The sequence below is a fragment of the Sceloporus occidentalis genome, unplaced genomic scaffold (genome assembly GCF_023333645.1).
Source record: "Sceloporus occidentalis isolate IW3139 unplaced genomic scaffold, rSceOcc1.0.p SCAF_204, whole genome shotgun sequence".
NCBI classification, from domain to species: Eukaryota; Metazoa; Chordata; class Lepidosauria; order Squamata; family Phrynosomatidae; genus Sceloporus; species Sceloporus occidentalis.
The window spans coordinates 211586-225019 of record NW_028317184.1 but is presented as its reverse complement, the minus strand read 5'-3'; the positions used below and the strand labels follow the sequence as shown (position 1 = coordinate 225019).

General features: G+C 39.5%; 1 protein-coding gene across 1 annotated transcript in view; it reads right to left on the bottom strand.

Moving 5' to 3' along the window:
* MORC2 (MORC family CW-type zinc finger 2) overlaps positions 1–10606 on the bottom strand; it is a 37452-nt gene extending 26846 nt beyond the window's left edge. Inside the window, exons 1-7 of the mRNA XM_089502466.1 lie at positions 10539–10606; positions 8140–8193; positions 7818–7852; positions 7270–7338; positions 7034–7124; positions 6577–6685; positions 5655–5814 (exon numbers count right to left, since the gene is read on the bottom strand). Coding sequence (XP_089358592.1) covers positions 5655–5814; positions 6577–6685; positions 7034–7124; positions 7270–7338; positions 7818–7852; positions 8140–8193; positions 10539–10606 — 586 coding nt within the window. The remainder of the gene's footprint in view (positions 1–5654; positions 5815–6576; positions 6686–7033; positions 7125–7269; positions 7339–7817; positions 7853–8139; positions 8194–10538) is intronic.
* Positions 10607–13434: the final 2828 nt, after the last annotated feature.

Sequence of the window (13434 nt, the reverse complement as noted above, 5' to 3'; positions counted from 1 at the left end):
CTACCCTCATACCAAAACTATTTGATCAGCAGATTCCACTATTTTCACCTGTTTAACATCCATCCAAAAAAAATATGTGGATGGGTGGAAGACCTCGTTTAATACACATATTGGGCATTGAGTATACGGTGATGCCATTTGGACTGTGTAATGTACCTGTGCTTTTTAAGGAATTTATCAATTAAATTTTTCGAGATATTGCCATTCACTTTGGTTCGACAACATAATACACGCTCATAATTTGGACACTCCAATGCCTTTGGAATCGTCTTTATGCTATACTGGAGAAGCATCAATGTGAAGTTCTTCTCGAATATATAATATCAACCTCTGGTTTTAAGATGGACCCAGAAGGAACTTCCTACCATTTCTGAACCCCAAGCTCTCAAGCTCCCCCAATGCTTTTTAGGGATTGCCAACAATTATAGGATATTTATAAATAACTTTTCTAAAATCCAACTGCCATGACTTAGAAAGGAGCATATTGCAAACACTGGTCCGAAGAGCCAGTCAAACTCACTTTTGCTTTAGCCGGTGGTTAGGCATCCATCTACAAAACCCTTTGTAGTTGAGGTGGATGCCTTTGGGGGCCATTCTGTCCCAGCGGAGGGAGTTTCAAGGCAAATTACATCTGTGGGTTTTTTTTTGGAGGGAGCTAGAAACCCTAATATCCTAGCAGATCATAAAAATCTGGACTACCGCAGTAAAGCCAAAATATTAAATGGCTTGTTGGTCATGATTTCTTTCAAAATTCAACTTTATTATTTCCTATCATCCGGGATCAAAAACATTAAAAGCAGATGCCTTATCTAGGAAATTATTCATCGACATCAATGAACATATCTCTCCTGCAACCATTATGCCCTCTTTTCAAACGGTTGACTCAGTTGTCATCTCCATTTTTTAAACGTATTTCGAAATCACAGTGTAATGCCCCAGTTAACAGCAATGGCCCACCTGTGCTTTGTTTCTTCCAGAAATAATAAGCAGCAACATTCTGACATGGGCTTATTTATCCCAATCCTCAGGTAACCCTAGTGCCCGTTGCACACAGGACATGGTGGCCCGAGATGAAAGCTGATTGTATCAAGTTCATTGCTGCATGTGGGCCTGTGTGTCCCATTCTCATCCTGCTGGACTCTTTTAGCCTCTTCCTGTTTCTGCTTCTCCTTGGACTCACTTGGTTATGGACTTTAATGTTGACTTCCTCTTTCAGAAGGAAATATGGTCATACTGGTCTCGATGGATCATTTTTCTAATGTTTGTCCACTTTCTAAGCTACCCACAGTTAACCAAGTTAACCAAGACCGTTAAGCTCAAGGTTCCATCCATGAAGCTTGCTCCTTGTTATATCGGTTCTCTTTCGAGTCCTGCGTTAGATTAATCCTGTGGTTTATGAACTGCTTCTTCCTACCTCCCTCTCCAAATATCTTGTGTGTTTCATGTTTCTTTACTAAAACCCTTCAACTGGAATGGATTCACAAAAAGAACTCCACAGCACACAACAATCAGAATAGACTCTCATTTGGAATTACAAATCCAGACCTGCTCAGCAAAGATATCCTACTGTGGTCCTTACGTTTGTTACCTTGTATTCATGTTTGACATTGACCCTTGAATTGCCTGACTACTCTTCTGCTTACTGATTCTGCTTTAGTCTGATCTACCTGTGTAGTGAATCGAAGAGAAGATCTTATGTTGGCAGCAAGAGAAACTCTGAAAAGCCGTGGAGCCACACTCTGAGAACAAATGTCCATAGGGGACGCAGCCAGGGCGGAACACAAGGAATGGACATCTTGGATGCTAACACGAGTCCTAATATCATCATAATCTGTTTGATGGAAAAGGAAAGATGTCTCCAGAGATCAATAGTGGAGTCCTTCTCTGGGTACTATCCAGCTGAAATCCTGTGGACTGACCTGGGACTGAAGGGTGGCAGCTGTATGAGCAGCCAGAAGGTATCATCTTGGTTTCTTGAAGGCTCAAATGAGCTGCTGCTGCAGCGAGTATTTGGTAGAAACTCGAGGAGCCGATAACAGGCCAACAGGGAAAAACCTGCTCAAAACTGAAAGCAAAGAATACCCTGAGAGCTTGGGATAGCCAGATAATTTCTGATAGTCGACAGCAATAGACACGTGCAGCGTCTTCCAAATCTAGAGTGGCCAGAAATACTGGTGAATAGACTCATAGTCTGACCTCTTATGTAGTCACAGGGACTAGCATGTCTTTCATCTGAATAATGTTCTAAAAAATCTAACCTTTGTGCAGGTTTAGTGGAAGGGAAGAAGTCACAAATCTCCTGGGAAAAACATCTAAAAAATTCCATGACGTAGCTATGTTAAACATTGTCTATTACCCAACGGTCCGTAGTGGAAAAACCCTGAGACTGGATCGAAGAAAAGAAGCCCCCTCCACACACACACACACACACACACACACACACAAGGTCTGGCATCAGCCCCCCAAGGGTACTGGTAAATCTCCTTTTTGTTTAGGCTTGGACAACTTCCCTCTACATGCGTAAGGTTTTGTCTTCACACAATCTGGAAGACCCACACGCCTTGAAGCATGAAAGGAGCTTGAAAGATTTTAGCCAGAGGAATCTGCAAGCCACAAACAGATAAGCAAAAGTTCTAGCCACCATACAAATGTATTCAATCGCTGAGTCACAAAAGGTCCACAGCAGCCTAGATATCTGAAAGAGTACAGCCAATCTTCTCATTACCTAGTCTTAAGGATAAATCACCATCCACTTGCTGTAGCCATAAATCCCATTGAATGGAAAGAACCCAGACAGAGGGGATTGAAAAAGGAAAAAAAAATAAAAAAAAAAAAAATAAAAAAAAAAATAAAAATACTTTCCTGACTGCCCCTTCTACCTCCATGCCCATGCGGTCAAAGGAGTGAGGAGTCTTCTAGAGGAATAGTGTCTTTGGCCACAGCAGCATCAACCCTAGGGACCTATGTTAATCTCTTCTCTAAATGGAAAAGATGTTTAATCTTTCTGGAGGTAAAAAGTCTGTTTTCAGGATAACTCCAAGATCATGAGTTTTAGCGTCTTCTCTGAGTTCACCTTCAAAGGCTTCAAAAGATGGTGCCTCAGGGGCAGAAGAGTCGGGATCCAGTTTATGGACAAAACCCCTTGAACCAGATGGTAAAGCCATCACTGGATAAGCAGAAATCTGGTTTCTAAATTGCTTAAAATTATTCTAGAGCTCAGAACAGAACTGCTAGTATGTTCTCTAGTTCTGGAACTGGAAAAGCAGATCTTGGAATTGGAATCACTCAGGGGTTTCTTGCACAGAAGTGCTTAGAAGACCAGAAATCACTTGTGGGCACGTGCAGCCTCTACAAAACTCTGAAGTTGGTGTGCACAAAACCATCAACATCATCAACATCCCAGATCATAACCTCAAGCCGTCCAGAAAGAAAACCCACCAGCGGGAGTTAAGTGTCCCGTTACAGGCCCATTCTGCTAATTTAATATGGACAACTTGAGCATCACTGACATCACTTTCTATGAGTGCATTGTTTAGCCTCATTAGAGGTTCCATGAAGTAGTGGGCCTTAATATTACCTCCCTTACTAGCTATGTTTCTGGTATCTGTATTGGTTCTATACTGACTAGGGATGTGAGTGAATTTTACTAACTGTAAAAAAAAAAATATTTCTGGTAAGCACACAGCTGATGAAGGATGCCACTTCCTTTGTTTTTGTTTTTCAAGTTTTTTTTGCCTTCGTTATCTATTTTCTGGCACTGCTAAAAGTCAAATGAGATACTTGGAGGCAGGTAGGGATTGTATCCATAAGGCTAGGTTTCCACTTGGTTTTGTTTTGCTAAAAACGCCCATAAAAACGCCAATAGTGACACCTGGCGTTTTTTTAGTGAAAAAACGCTGCAGCCAGATGCTAGCTGTTCTTCAATAGGAAATCGCAGAATGCCATATCCACTTGGCGTTTTTTTGTTTGGCGTTTTTTCAGTCCTCTTTGGCGTTTTTTTGGGCTCTGTGGCAGTTTTTCAAAATCGCAGCATGTTGACACTCTGGCGTCTTTTGCAAGGAAATCTTGGCATTTTTCTCCAATAGAAGTCAATGGGAGAGAAAAAACGCCATGAAAAAGCTATGTGGGTTTTTTGCCTTGGCGTTTTTTTCCACAGTTACAATGCAGAGGATGGACCCAGTATCTGTGTGTCCTACGAGAAATAGGCTGGAAACAAACAGTTTCACACAAAACAAAGTTCATATTGAATTTTACACCATTTGGACCAAACATGCCATTACAAACAAACATACCCAACTGGACCCTGCGTGCCAAAAGCAACAGCAAAACAATTTGCACCATCATTTGGGGCCAATCTTCCTAGAGGAGCAGACATTCAGAATAAAGCATGCCTTACAAACCACAGAAAAGAGACAAAAGGGTCCGCCGGGGCGTTTAAGTAGAACTCTACTAAGTAAAGGACATCAGGAGGGGGCAGATACTTGCCATTTATCCTAATCCCTTTTAGCTGGGTGAAACTTCTAACTTGTAAAGGCTGGAAAAACTGCCTAAGGTAAAAAAAAGCAATTTCCACAGAAAGGCTAAAACGCCAGAAAAAACTCCAGAAAAAACGCCAAAACGCAGGTAAATGCAGTGGCAGTTTTCTTGGCGTTTTTCATCAAGAAAAAAACCGCAGGACAAAAACCCAAGTGGAAACCTAGCCTAAAGGCATCTAAAAATGACCTAGAATATAGCCTTGGGACTGCATCAACAATGGACCAACCAGAAAAAAAGGATTTGATGATAATTAAAATCCTCATTATCCTGCCTTCAACTGTCTTGTGACCTGCATGATTAAGCACCCCATTAACTTATACTGGAATTCACAATCAGGTGTCTAATACAACAACCTCTGGTTTCTATTCAGAGGATGTACTAGTGGGGCACCTCAATGATTTTTATAGGGTCCCATTCTTTTTAATATCACCAGCGATATATATATATATATATAAAAAAAAAAATGATTTAACTAAATCAAAATGGTCGAGAGTGTGGCAGCTGTTTAATGTTATAAAATGTAAAATAATGCACTTGGGACATAAAAAAAGCCCAGGAAGCATATAGTATCGAGGGCATTGCTCTATCTATAAACAACAAAAAAAGAGAGGGACTTGGGAATAATTATTTCTGGTGAGTTAAAGGTAAGCTGGGAAAGCAATTAGGCAGCAGAAGAAGCAAGTAGGGTTCTGGGTTGTCATTAGTAGCAGGAATAATGTGGTTCTGCCACTTTAAAGATATCTTCTCATACCTCACCTAGGAGTTTTGTGTACAATTCTGGAGACTCCATCTCCAAAAAGATCTTGAATCTCTGCAGAAAGTGCATAAAAAGGGCTACCAAAATAGTGGATGGTCTGAAGGATAAACTAAGGGAACTCAATGTGTATAGCTTGGAGGAGGGAGGAAAAAAATCAGATATGATGGAAACATTTGAATGATTAGAGGGAGTTTATTCCAAAGGAATGTGTAAAATCTCTCTTTGACTGCCTCATTTCTGTATTCAAAAAAGGGCTACAACAAATCAATATTTTAAAAGGGAGTAATAAAAAGAAAACACATACATTGTGGTATCTTGTCAATTACAGTGGTATCATCATAACTTAAAAGTTATTTTTTACCTGTGTCACCAGAGATCTTTTTGAACTGCTCCATGATCTCCTTTTGAGAGTGAAAAGGAGAATATTTATATATAAGTTCTGTCTCAATGGCAAATTTTTCCATGTTGTCTGCCAGTGGCTCAAAGGTTTTAGAATTCCAAGTGGGAAGAGGGACAATAACCTTCAAAGACAAAAACCACATAAAGATCATGTTCAATACGTATCTATGCTAATAAAGCTACAATTTCCATTACATTTATACAATGCTCTCAGGTTATTAAGACTGAATTAATAAAAACATCTCTGAAACATTTTCGTTTTTGGTGATTCTATATAAAATGTGATTCAATTGCATGTTCAAGCTCACATGATTGGACCATTCCACTGGGTGCTCTGGTGTAACCATTTTTCAAACTTTACACAAAGATCACTTTTTAACATAAACTGCAATGGCTTACTTAGTAAGGCATATTACTGAAGGAAAGACCAATTGAGGTGGTGACTAAATAAAAATGTATTATTTACATATTTATTATTTATCCCTAAGGGAGAAACAAATGGTGAGCACCGAATAAGGCCAATACAGTTTGGCACGGCACGGCACAGCATGCTTAAAACACCCAGTTTTACAACCCCAAAGCAAGTCTTAATGCATTAGCAATACATGGATAGCTTTCAGAGCATGGACACAGATCAGTACATGTGCACTTATATGAAACAAATGATCACTGCTTAATAATGCAAAATTGCACCCTGTGCACAATGATGCTCCTTTTCTTTTTTAGTACAAATATTACAGCAAATGAAATGAGCCAGACAGAAGTTTTTCTTAACAGAAATTAGGCAAAAAAAAAATAGGTACTTACATTATGTCTTACTTGTATTAACATTACAGATTATTTTTAACATGAATTATAACATTGTTATAAGAGCATAATCAAACCTCATCAATGCCTTCTTCTTCGTGAAAGGTACGAGAGAGAAACAGACAGGTCATTGTGCCTCCTTTCTTGGTGAACAGGATGAAATCTTTTCCAATTCGCATAGAGCCACTGGTGACAGTTCAAAGTAAGCCAAAGAATATATATGGAAAAAACCATTATTGAAGAGATTATGCAGAGTTTAGATTAATTATTGATATGATAGCAGGCAGTAAAACAATCAGTGCACCAAACATCAAGAAACCAATAAAATACAAAAACTCTAAATACACAGCAAATGCATAATGGACAGAACAAAGCGATGAAGCATAGAAGCCCTACTTGATTAGCCCTCAGTATGAAATCATTCTTTTTGAGCGTGTTAAAGACCATTAACAAAGACATGAATTCAGAACTAATGGAAAACTGCTATTTTGTATGTTTGGCATTTCAAAAACACATTTTGTGTACAGTACTTACGATTTTAAACCGTTTCCATACTGCCCAATCTGGATAGATTCAGGGGTTCTTTTAGCAGAACGACCAAACTGAATAACACTGGCAGCCTCATCTAAAAACAATAATAAACAGATGACGAACCTACATATTAGATGAACAAGAAGACCAAGAAACAAATACATTAAGAATTATATAGTATATAAGTTGCTCCATGAAAACAGCTGCACCACAAAGCCAATGTGTTGCCTTTTACTCACTTGGATCCATTCCTGCACCATCATCAAGAAAACAAAGCATGAAGCCACCTCTCAAGTCTTCTCTTTGTACTGCAAAAAATATATAGCCAAAAAATAAACTTGTTAGAGAACACTGGAAACTTCAGCTACATCATATATTTGTAGCAACACTACACTACAGAGTTAACAGTACAATGACCATTTAAAGACAACCTTTCAAACTGAAATGCAGAAAGGACCACCTTTCATTTCCCAAACTCAGAAGAATGAAAAATGAAGGCGGTAAAATTCAAAATGCAATGTTGTTTAAATGTGTATCTTTCATCTTGATAATATAGGTGAAAAGTTACCCACTACAAATTGACAATTGATTTTACAATCACGGGCATACTTTACAATTTAAAGCAGCTTTAAAGACCACTAACATTAAAGATGACCCTGGATTCTAACTGTAAAACCTGTTTATGATATATTTTATAATGCATTTTATTAATTCACATACACTGAAACCCCACCACCACCGGAAAAAAGAAAAGACAGTTTGGTATACTTGGTTTACTAAAACGCACCTGTAAAAACATCAATTCGTGTAGCCTCAGCATCCCTATAAAAAAAAAGTCACTTAATGAAAGGCATTTGATTGAGTTTGAAATGCATACGATTCTGGTTGTTTCTATACAAGAAGAATTCAGCTGATTACTTAATAATGTGTTTTATTTACACAGAAACTCAAACAAGGTCATTCAAACCTAGACATTTTCTGCTTTGCATCGTTTTTCACATTTAACTTATTTACCCCTTAAATTTATCTTATGTATTAAACTCAGTCAGTAAATTTCCCATATAAAATCTATACATCAATTATATGATGAAAAACAAAATAAAGCATACCTTGCGTTATCGACTAATTCAGCCAAGGCACCAAAGAGAAACTCATGTGTTGTGCTATATTAATAAAACACAAAAAAAAAACACACATATTACATTCTGTCAAAAGAAGCATAAAACCAAAGCATGCATGGACAACACGTCTTTCGACACCAAAGGTGGAAAGGAAACAGTCATACAAAATCTGCATGTACTACTGACACTACTGGCTCGAATTATAAATTATATTTGTTATGTTTTATACACATTTTTTTGTATTGGTATGTCTAATAAGCTTAATCCATTAATTATTCAGTTTCAAAACACAATAAAAGGATAACCAGTAACTAGACATCAAGATAAATCATATCTTTAAGTGAAAGTCTTATGGACATCTTACTCTAGGTAGAAAATATGTGTCCGCAAGTACAGCACTTTCACAGAAATCAGCTGGCAGAATGCTGCACTATGGAAACAGGATTCCATTTTCATGGAATAATCGCAACCTATTGGCAGTGCTCTAACATTGAGTTCTATAGTGAGAGAAGCTGAAAATGAGCAACTCTCTTCAGATGGTAGAAAGCCTCCATGTTTTAACTGTATACACAAGGATTTTCTCTTTAACAGGAAACGTTTTTTTCAACAAAACATTTTAGTGGCCGCAGACAGGAGAACAAATGTACATGGTTGGCACTAGAAGGATTAACGACGGAGAGGCTAGACTTTAGAATAAGCTTTCAGGTCCCTTCTTCAGGAGTCTGCTTCCTAAAGTAACTAATATAAGTAATGTTAGACGTACCAATGCCTTGTCCCCCGTACTTCAGGCTACCTGGTGTCTAGAGGGGGCAACCGGTGAACGTTTGTGAGATGCGCATAGACAACCTCTGTTTCTGCTCGGCACATCCCCTGGGGTTTCTATGACTGCGCACAGGAAGGTCATGTGATGCGGGCAATCCGTTGTAGAAGCCCCAGCGGAGGTTGTCTGCACGCATCGCACATACGTTGACAGGCTGCCATACAATAGGATCCAGGTCCCCTGCAGCGCTGCGGGGGATCCTCCTCTCTGGCAGCTGGTGAACGTCTGCTCGATGTGCAAAGACAACCTCTGCAGCTACCCGGAACTTCCACTGGGGCTTCAATGGCGCAGCACTGGAAGGTCAGGTCACAACGGTGCTCCGTCTTAGAAGCCCCAGCAGAAGTGCCGGGCAGCAACGGCGGCTGCAAGAGAGGAGGATCCAGGTCCCCTGCAGCGCTGCGGGGGATCGGGATTTTAGTCTTGTAGTCAGACCTCTATTCGAGGTCTGATTAAAAGAGGACTATGAATATAAGACGAGGGGTATTTTTCTGAGCATTTGCTCTGGAAAAAAAGCTTGTCTTATATTCGAGGAAATCAGATATGTTCACACTGAGCTTGAGTTCAGTTGAACTGAAGATGTGTTCAGAGCTTTCTCAGACATTGGGCTATTGTTATATCACGAAGCATAATTTGAAATTGCAACAAGGGAACGTTGTCTGCACTACTGACATACACAAAACAACAAAATGCATGGTGCAATTATACAGATACTTGTTCCTGTACTTTGGAAGTTGGCGAATTATTTTCATTGATTATATATACACACACTATATGACCAAAAGTCATCTATATAAGCTGGTTGGACATCCCATTCTAACTCCCTCCCCCGGCCCCTTTGCAGCTAGAACAGAGCCCACTCTTCTGGGAAGGATTTCCACAAGATATTGGAGTTTGTATGTAGAAACTTCAGCCAAACGAGCATTTGTGACATCAGGCAATCATTTTGGATGAGAAGACTTGTCTCGAAAGCACTGTCGTGCAAACGGCCTTCCCCAAAGTTACATGCATACTATTGCCTAAATTTATTTGTGTCCTTCACTGGAAATAAAGAGCCTAGCATGAACCCTGAAATACAGCCCAAGATTAGTATATCTCCTTCTCCAAACTTTACAGTATGCACTGTGCATTCCAGTAGGTAGAGTTCTCCTGGCATATGCAAAACCCAGATTCAGCCATCAGACTTGGAGATAGTGAAGTATGATTCATCACTCCAGAGGACACATTTACCAGTGCTCCAGAGTCCAATTGCGGAGTGCATTCTAGTTAAAGCTTGACATTTCATATAGAAACCTTCGGCTTGTGCGCAGCTGCTCAGCCATGAAGCTCCTGATGCACAGTGATTTGTGTTGATGTTGCTTCCAAAGGCACTGTCTATGTATTTGATTCCATTCACCAGCTTGCGATGGGTGTGGCCGAAACAACCAACTTCAATAATTAGGTGGAGTCGACATACTTTTGGTCATATAGTGTGCGTGAATATCACACACACAAATAAATATATAGCTACCGGCTATGTTAAAAATGAACATTCACTCCCTAAAAATTTTTTGACATGCAGCATACTCACGAATTAGTGTGTAGATACTCGAAGGTCAACTGAGCGCGATTTAAGCTGCTATAATTTGAAAATGCCATGTCTCCAGCTGATACTGCAAAGATATGTTTGAACTAAAAATTTACTAAAATTCAGACAATAAAGTCTGTATAAAATCTAACATGCGACACAAAAATCCTTTCTATTGAGTAACCTGTACTTCCCTGTCCAATTTTAGTTTGCTAGTAAGCGCTGGTTTTGTCTAGATATCCATACAACACAGACATTACTTAACACAAGCTCTACTACTCAGTTTCATCCACTGTTCTGTAATATATGACAATATCTCACATAAATAGAAATTAAATATGTAAATTGCCAAGAGGTGTCATTTTCCTTCACAAATAAAACTAATCAAATTTCTGTTACAATATGAATTTCAAATAAAGCTAAAAAAGCTTCCTAGCCCACATAGCATCAATAGATTTTACATAACCATATTGCATGGTATTGTACCTATCTTCCAATCTTTACGTGACTTAACCCCTGTACTGCCTCCATTTAAATACACCAAAACCACAAGTTCCTATATACAACCCTAACCACAAGAAAGAACAAAAAAAATCCCAAACGTAACGTACAAAACCAATCTACTATCACAACTAGCCTATCTCTTCACGCTGTACATCGCTATTCTCTTCTAATTCCTGCGCTCCACTCCTTCTATTAGAATACAGTTTCCGGTAAAATAACCCGCCTCTTCCTCGGTGCGCCAAACTAAGACCAGCAGTTAACGCCCAGGTGTTTCAATGGCGCGATCTTTCGCTAAGCAGTCCATAAGAATAACCAGTTAGTGGCGGTTGAGGCGGTTAGTTGAACGATCCCGCGTTTTTCTTTGTTCAACGACTCCTGAAAACGCCTCGTGCGCGCTACGAACAGCGGCTTATTCTGAAGATGCCCACCTTCTGGCGCGTGATTGGGCGGAAACCCAGACCTCCCAACCAATCGTACCTCTATGTGACCTGTTACTAAGGCATGTGTTTGGATGATTTTGGGTTTAAGGGGAAACGGGAGGTTTGAACGGCTCTGTCGTCACTGGCGGTTTCTTCCCTGCCGCAAATACCAAAAGGGTTGTGAGCTTTCATTGGCGTATCGCGATAGGTGTGTCGTGACAGTTGGATAAAACGGAGTCTTCGGCGTCATTTTTGCTTTAAAAGTTGAGGAAGGTGACGGCGAGGGTAAGAGCTGCGATAAGCTTTTTCTAAGGTAGCGGGTGTTTTGCATTCCGTCTTAAACGTTAGTGAGTATGCCGTTTCTCGTTTCGCATCCAACGAGTGACTTAGTCCGACATTTCGTGAGGGAGGTCCTAGGGTGAAGCTGCAGTGGAAGCGAATCCTCACATGGCGGATGTGGAGGAGGGGTACAAGCAGAAACGCTTGTTGACGTTTTCACGTCTTTTTTATTATTTTGTGCTGGGCATTTTTACCGATGTTTGGAGGTAGTTATTTTTAATGGATTGATGGTAAATTGATCGTTTGAAAACAAAAAAAAAAAACGCTTCTTCCCGGAAGTGCAATGTAAAGAAAAATCGCCCAGCTTCACCCTACCTTGTGGCAATCAAAGAAGCATGTTTTGAAAGGACTTGGTAAGAATTCTTGCCATGGTTATGCTAGGATTTAGCTCAGTCTAAAAAGTGTAGACAATTTTTAACTCATTTCAAATGCTTTTTTTTCTTCTTCTCTGTAGATGGGTGCAGTAATAAACCTGCTGTGCCTCACCCACGCTGTTGCTTTAGAAGCATATAAGGAAATCAGCGAGTCTCTGCCTCTTGTGGCATATTTTTTGGGATGGCTGCATTTTTAAGCTCTTTCCCCAAATCTTTTGTGAGCTTCACCTTGGTGTATCAGATTTTTTTCTGTAAACACTTGGTGTGACTCTGTTCAGAGCTGGGCAAAACATTCATTTGAATCTGCTGTGGTGGGAAAACCACTACATTGCCCTACTTCATGATGCTTAACAAAAGGTATAGGTTATAATTTCACACACTCCTACTTTCACTTTTTGAGTAGATGTAATCCTGATCTTTGCTTTTATCCTTCTTTCAGTGACTTTTTAAACTATGTATTGCATGAGCTCCTGGCTATGATAGTGTGATACAAACAAAATGTCAACAAAAGAAAAATGAACACCACCACCACTGAAAGGGAAAGAATTCCATCAGAGGACAAGCAGAAAAACTGCAAGTGTAGTAAAAAATTATATTAATGAAAAACACATTTGCCATACACCAATTGGAAGAAGAAAGAATTGTAGCTAATGCGGCGGCTTTTGTCATGGAATTTGCCCATGTGTTCATCCGGTTCATCGCTTTTGTGTGACAAACTGGACTTTGTAGAGTGTTCTTTGAAAAGACACTTAAAAGTCCATCTCACTGGCCCTCAAGGGGATTCATTTTTGGGCTTATGTGACACAGTGGTGATTGTGTCTTTGCCATTGCTTAAAATGGTTATGCCTAAATTTAGCATGCTGTCACTGACTATACAACTAAACATATGGACACGAGTATGGCAACCATAAAACTCAACTTGAAGACCTCATCAATAAGATATATTAAAGTGATTAAAAACCAGGGTTATGCCTAAATGGCACACAAAGGAAAGCTAAATGTTCTATATATTTTCAAGCTTGATTGGACCTTGGAAACCACTGGTGAGTGGCATTGCTGGAACTGAGGCGGACTACATCATTGTGTATGAAGCTGAGCTTTCTGACTGCACAAGAAAGCATCCTTGTGTTGTATGTATTATTGTAAAAAGGAAGTTGCTGCTAAATTGGCTCTTAAGTTCACATTTACCAGTTCTTCATATGCTGCGTATCAATTCTGATGTATTTCAAAGGACATCGAAATATTTTATCAACTTTGTGTCAA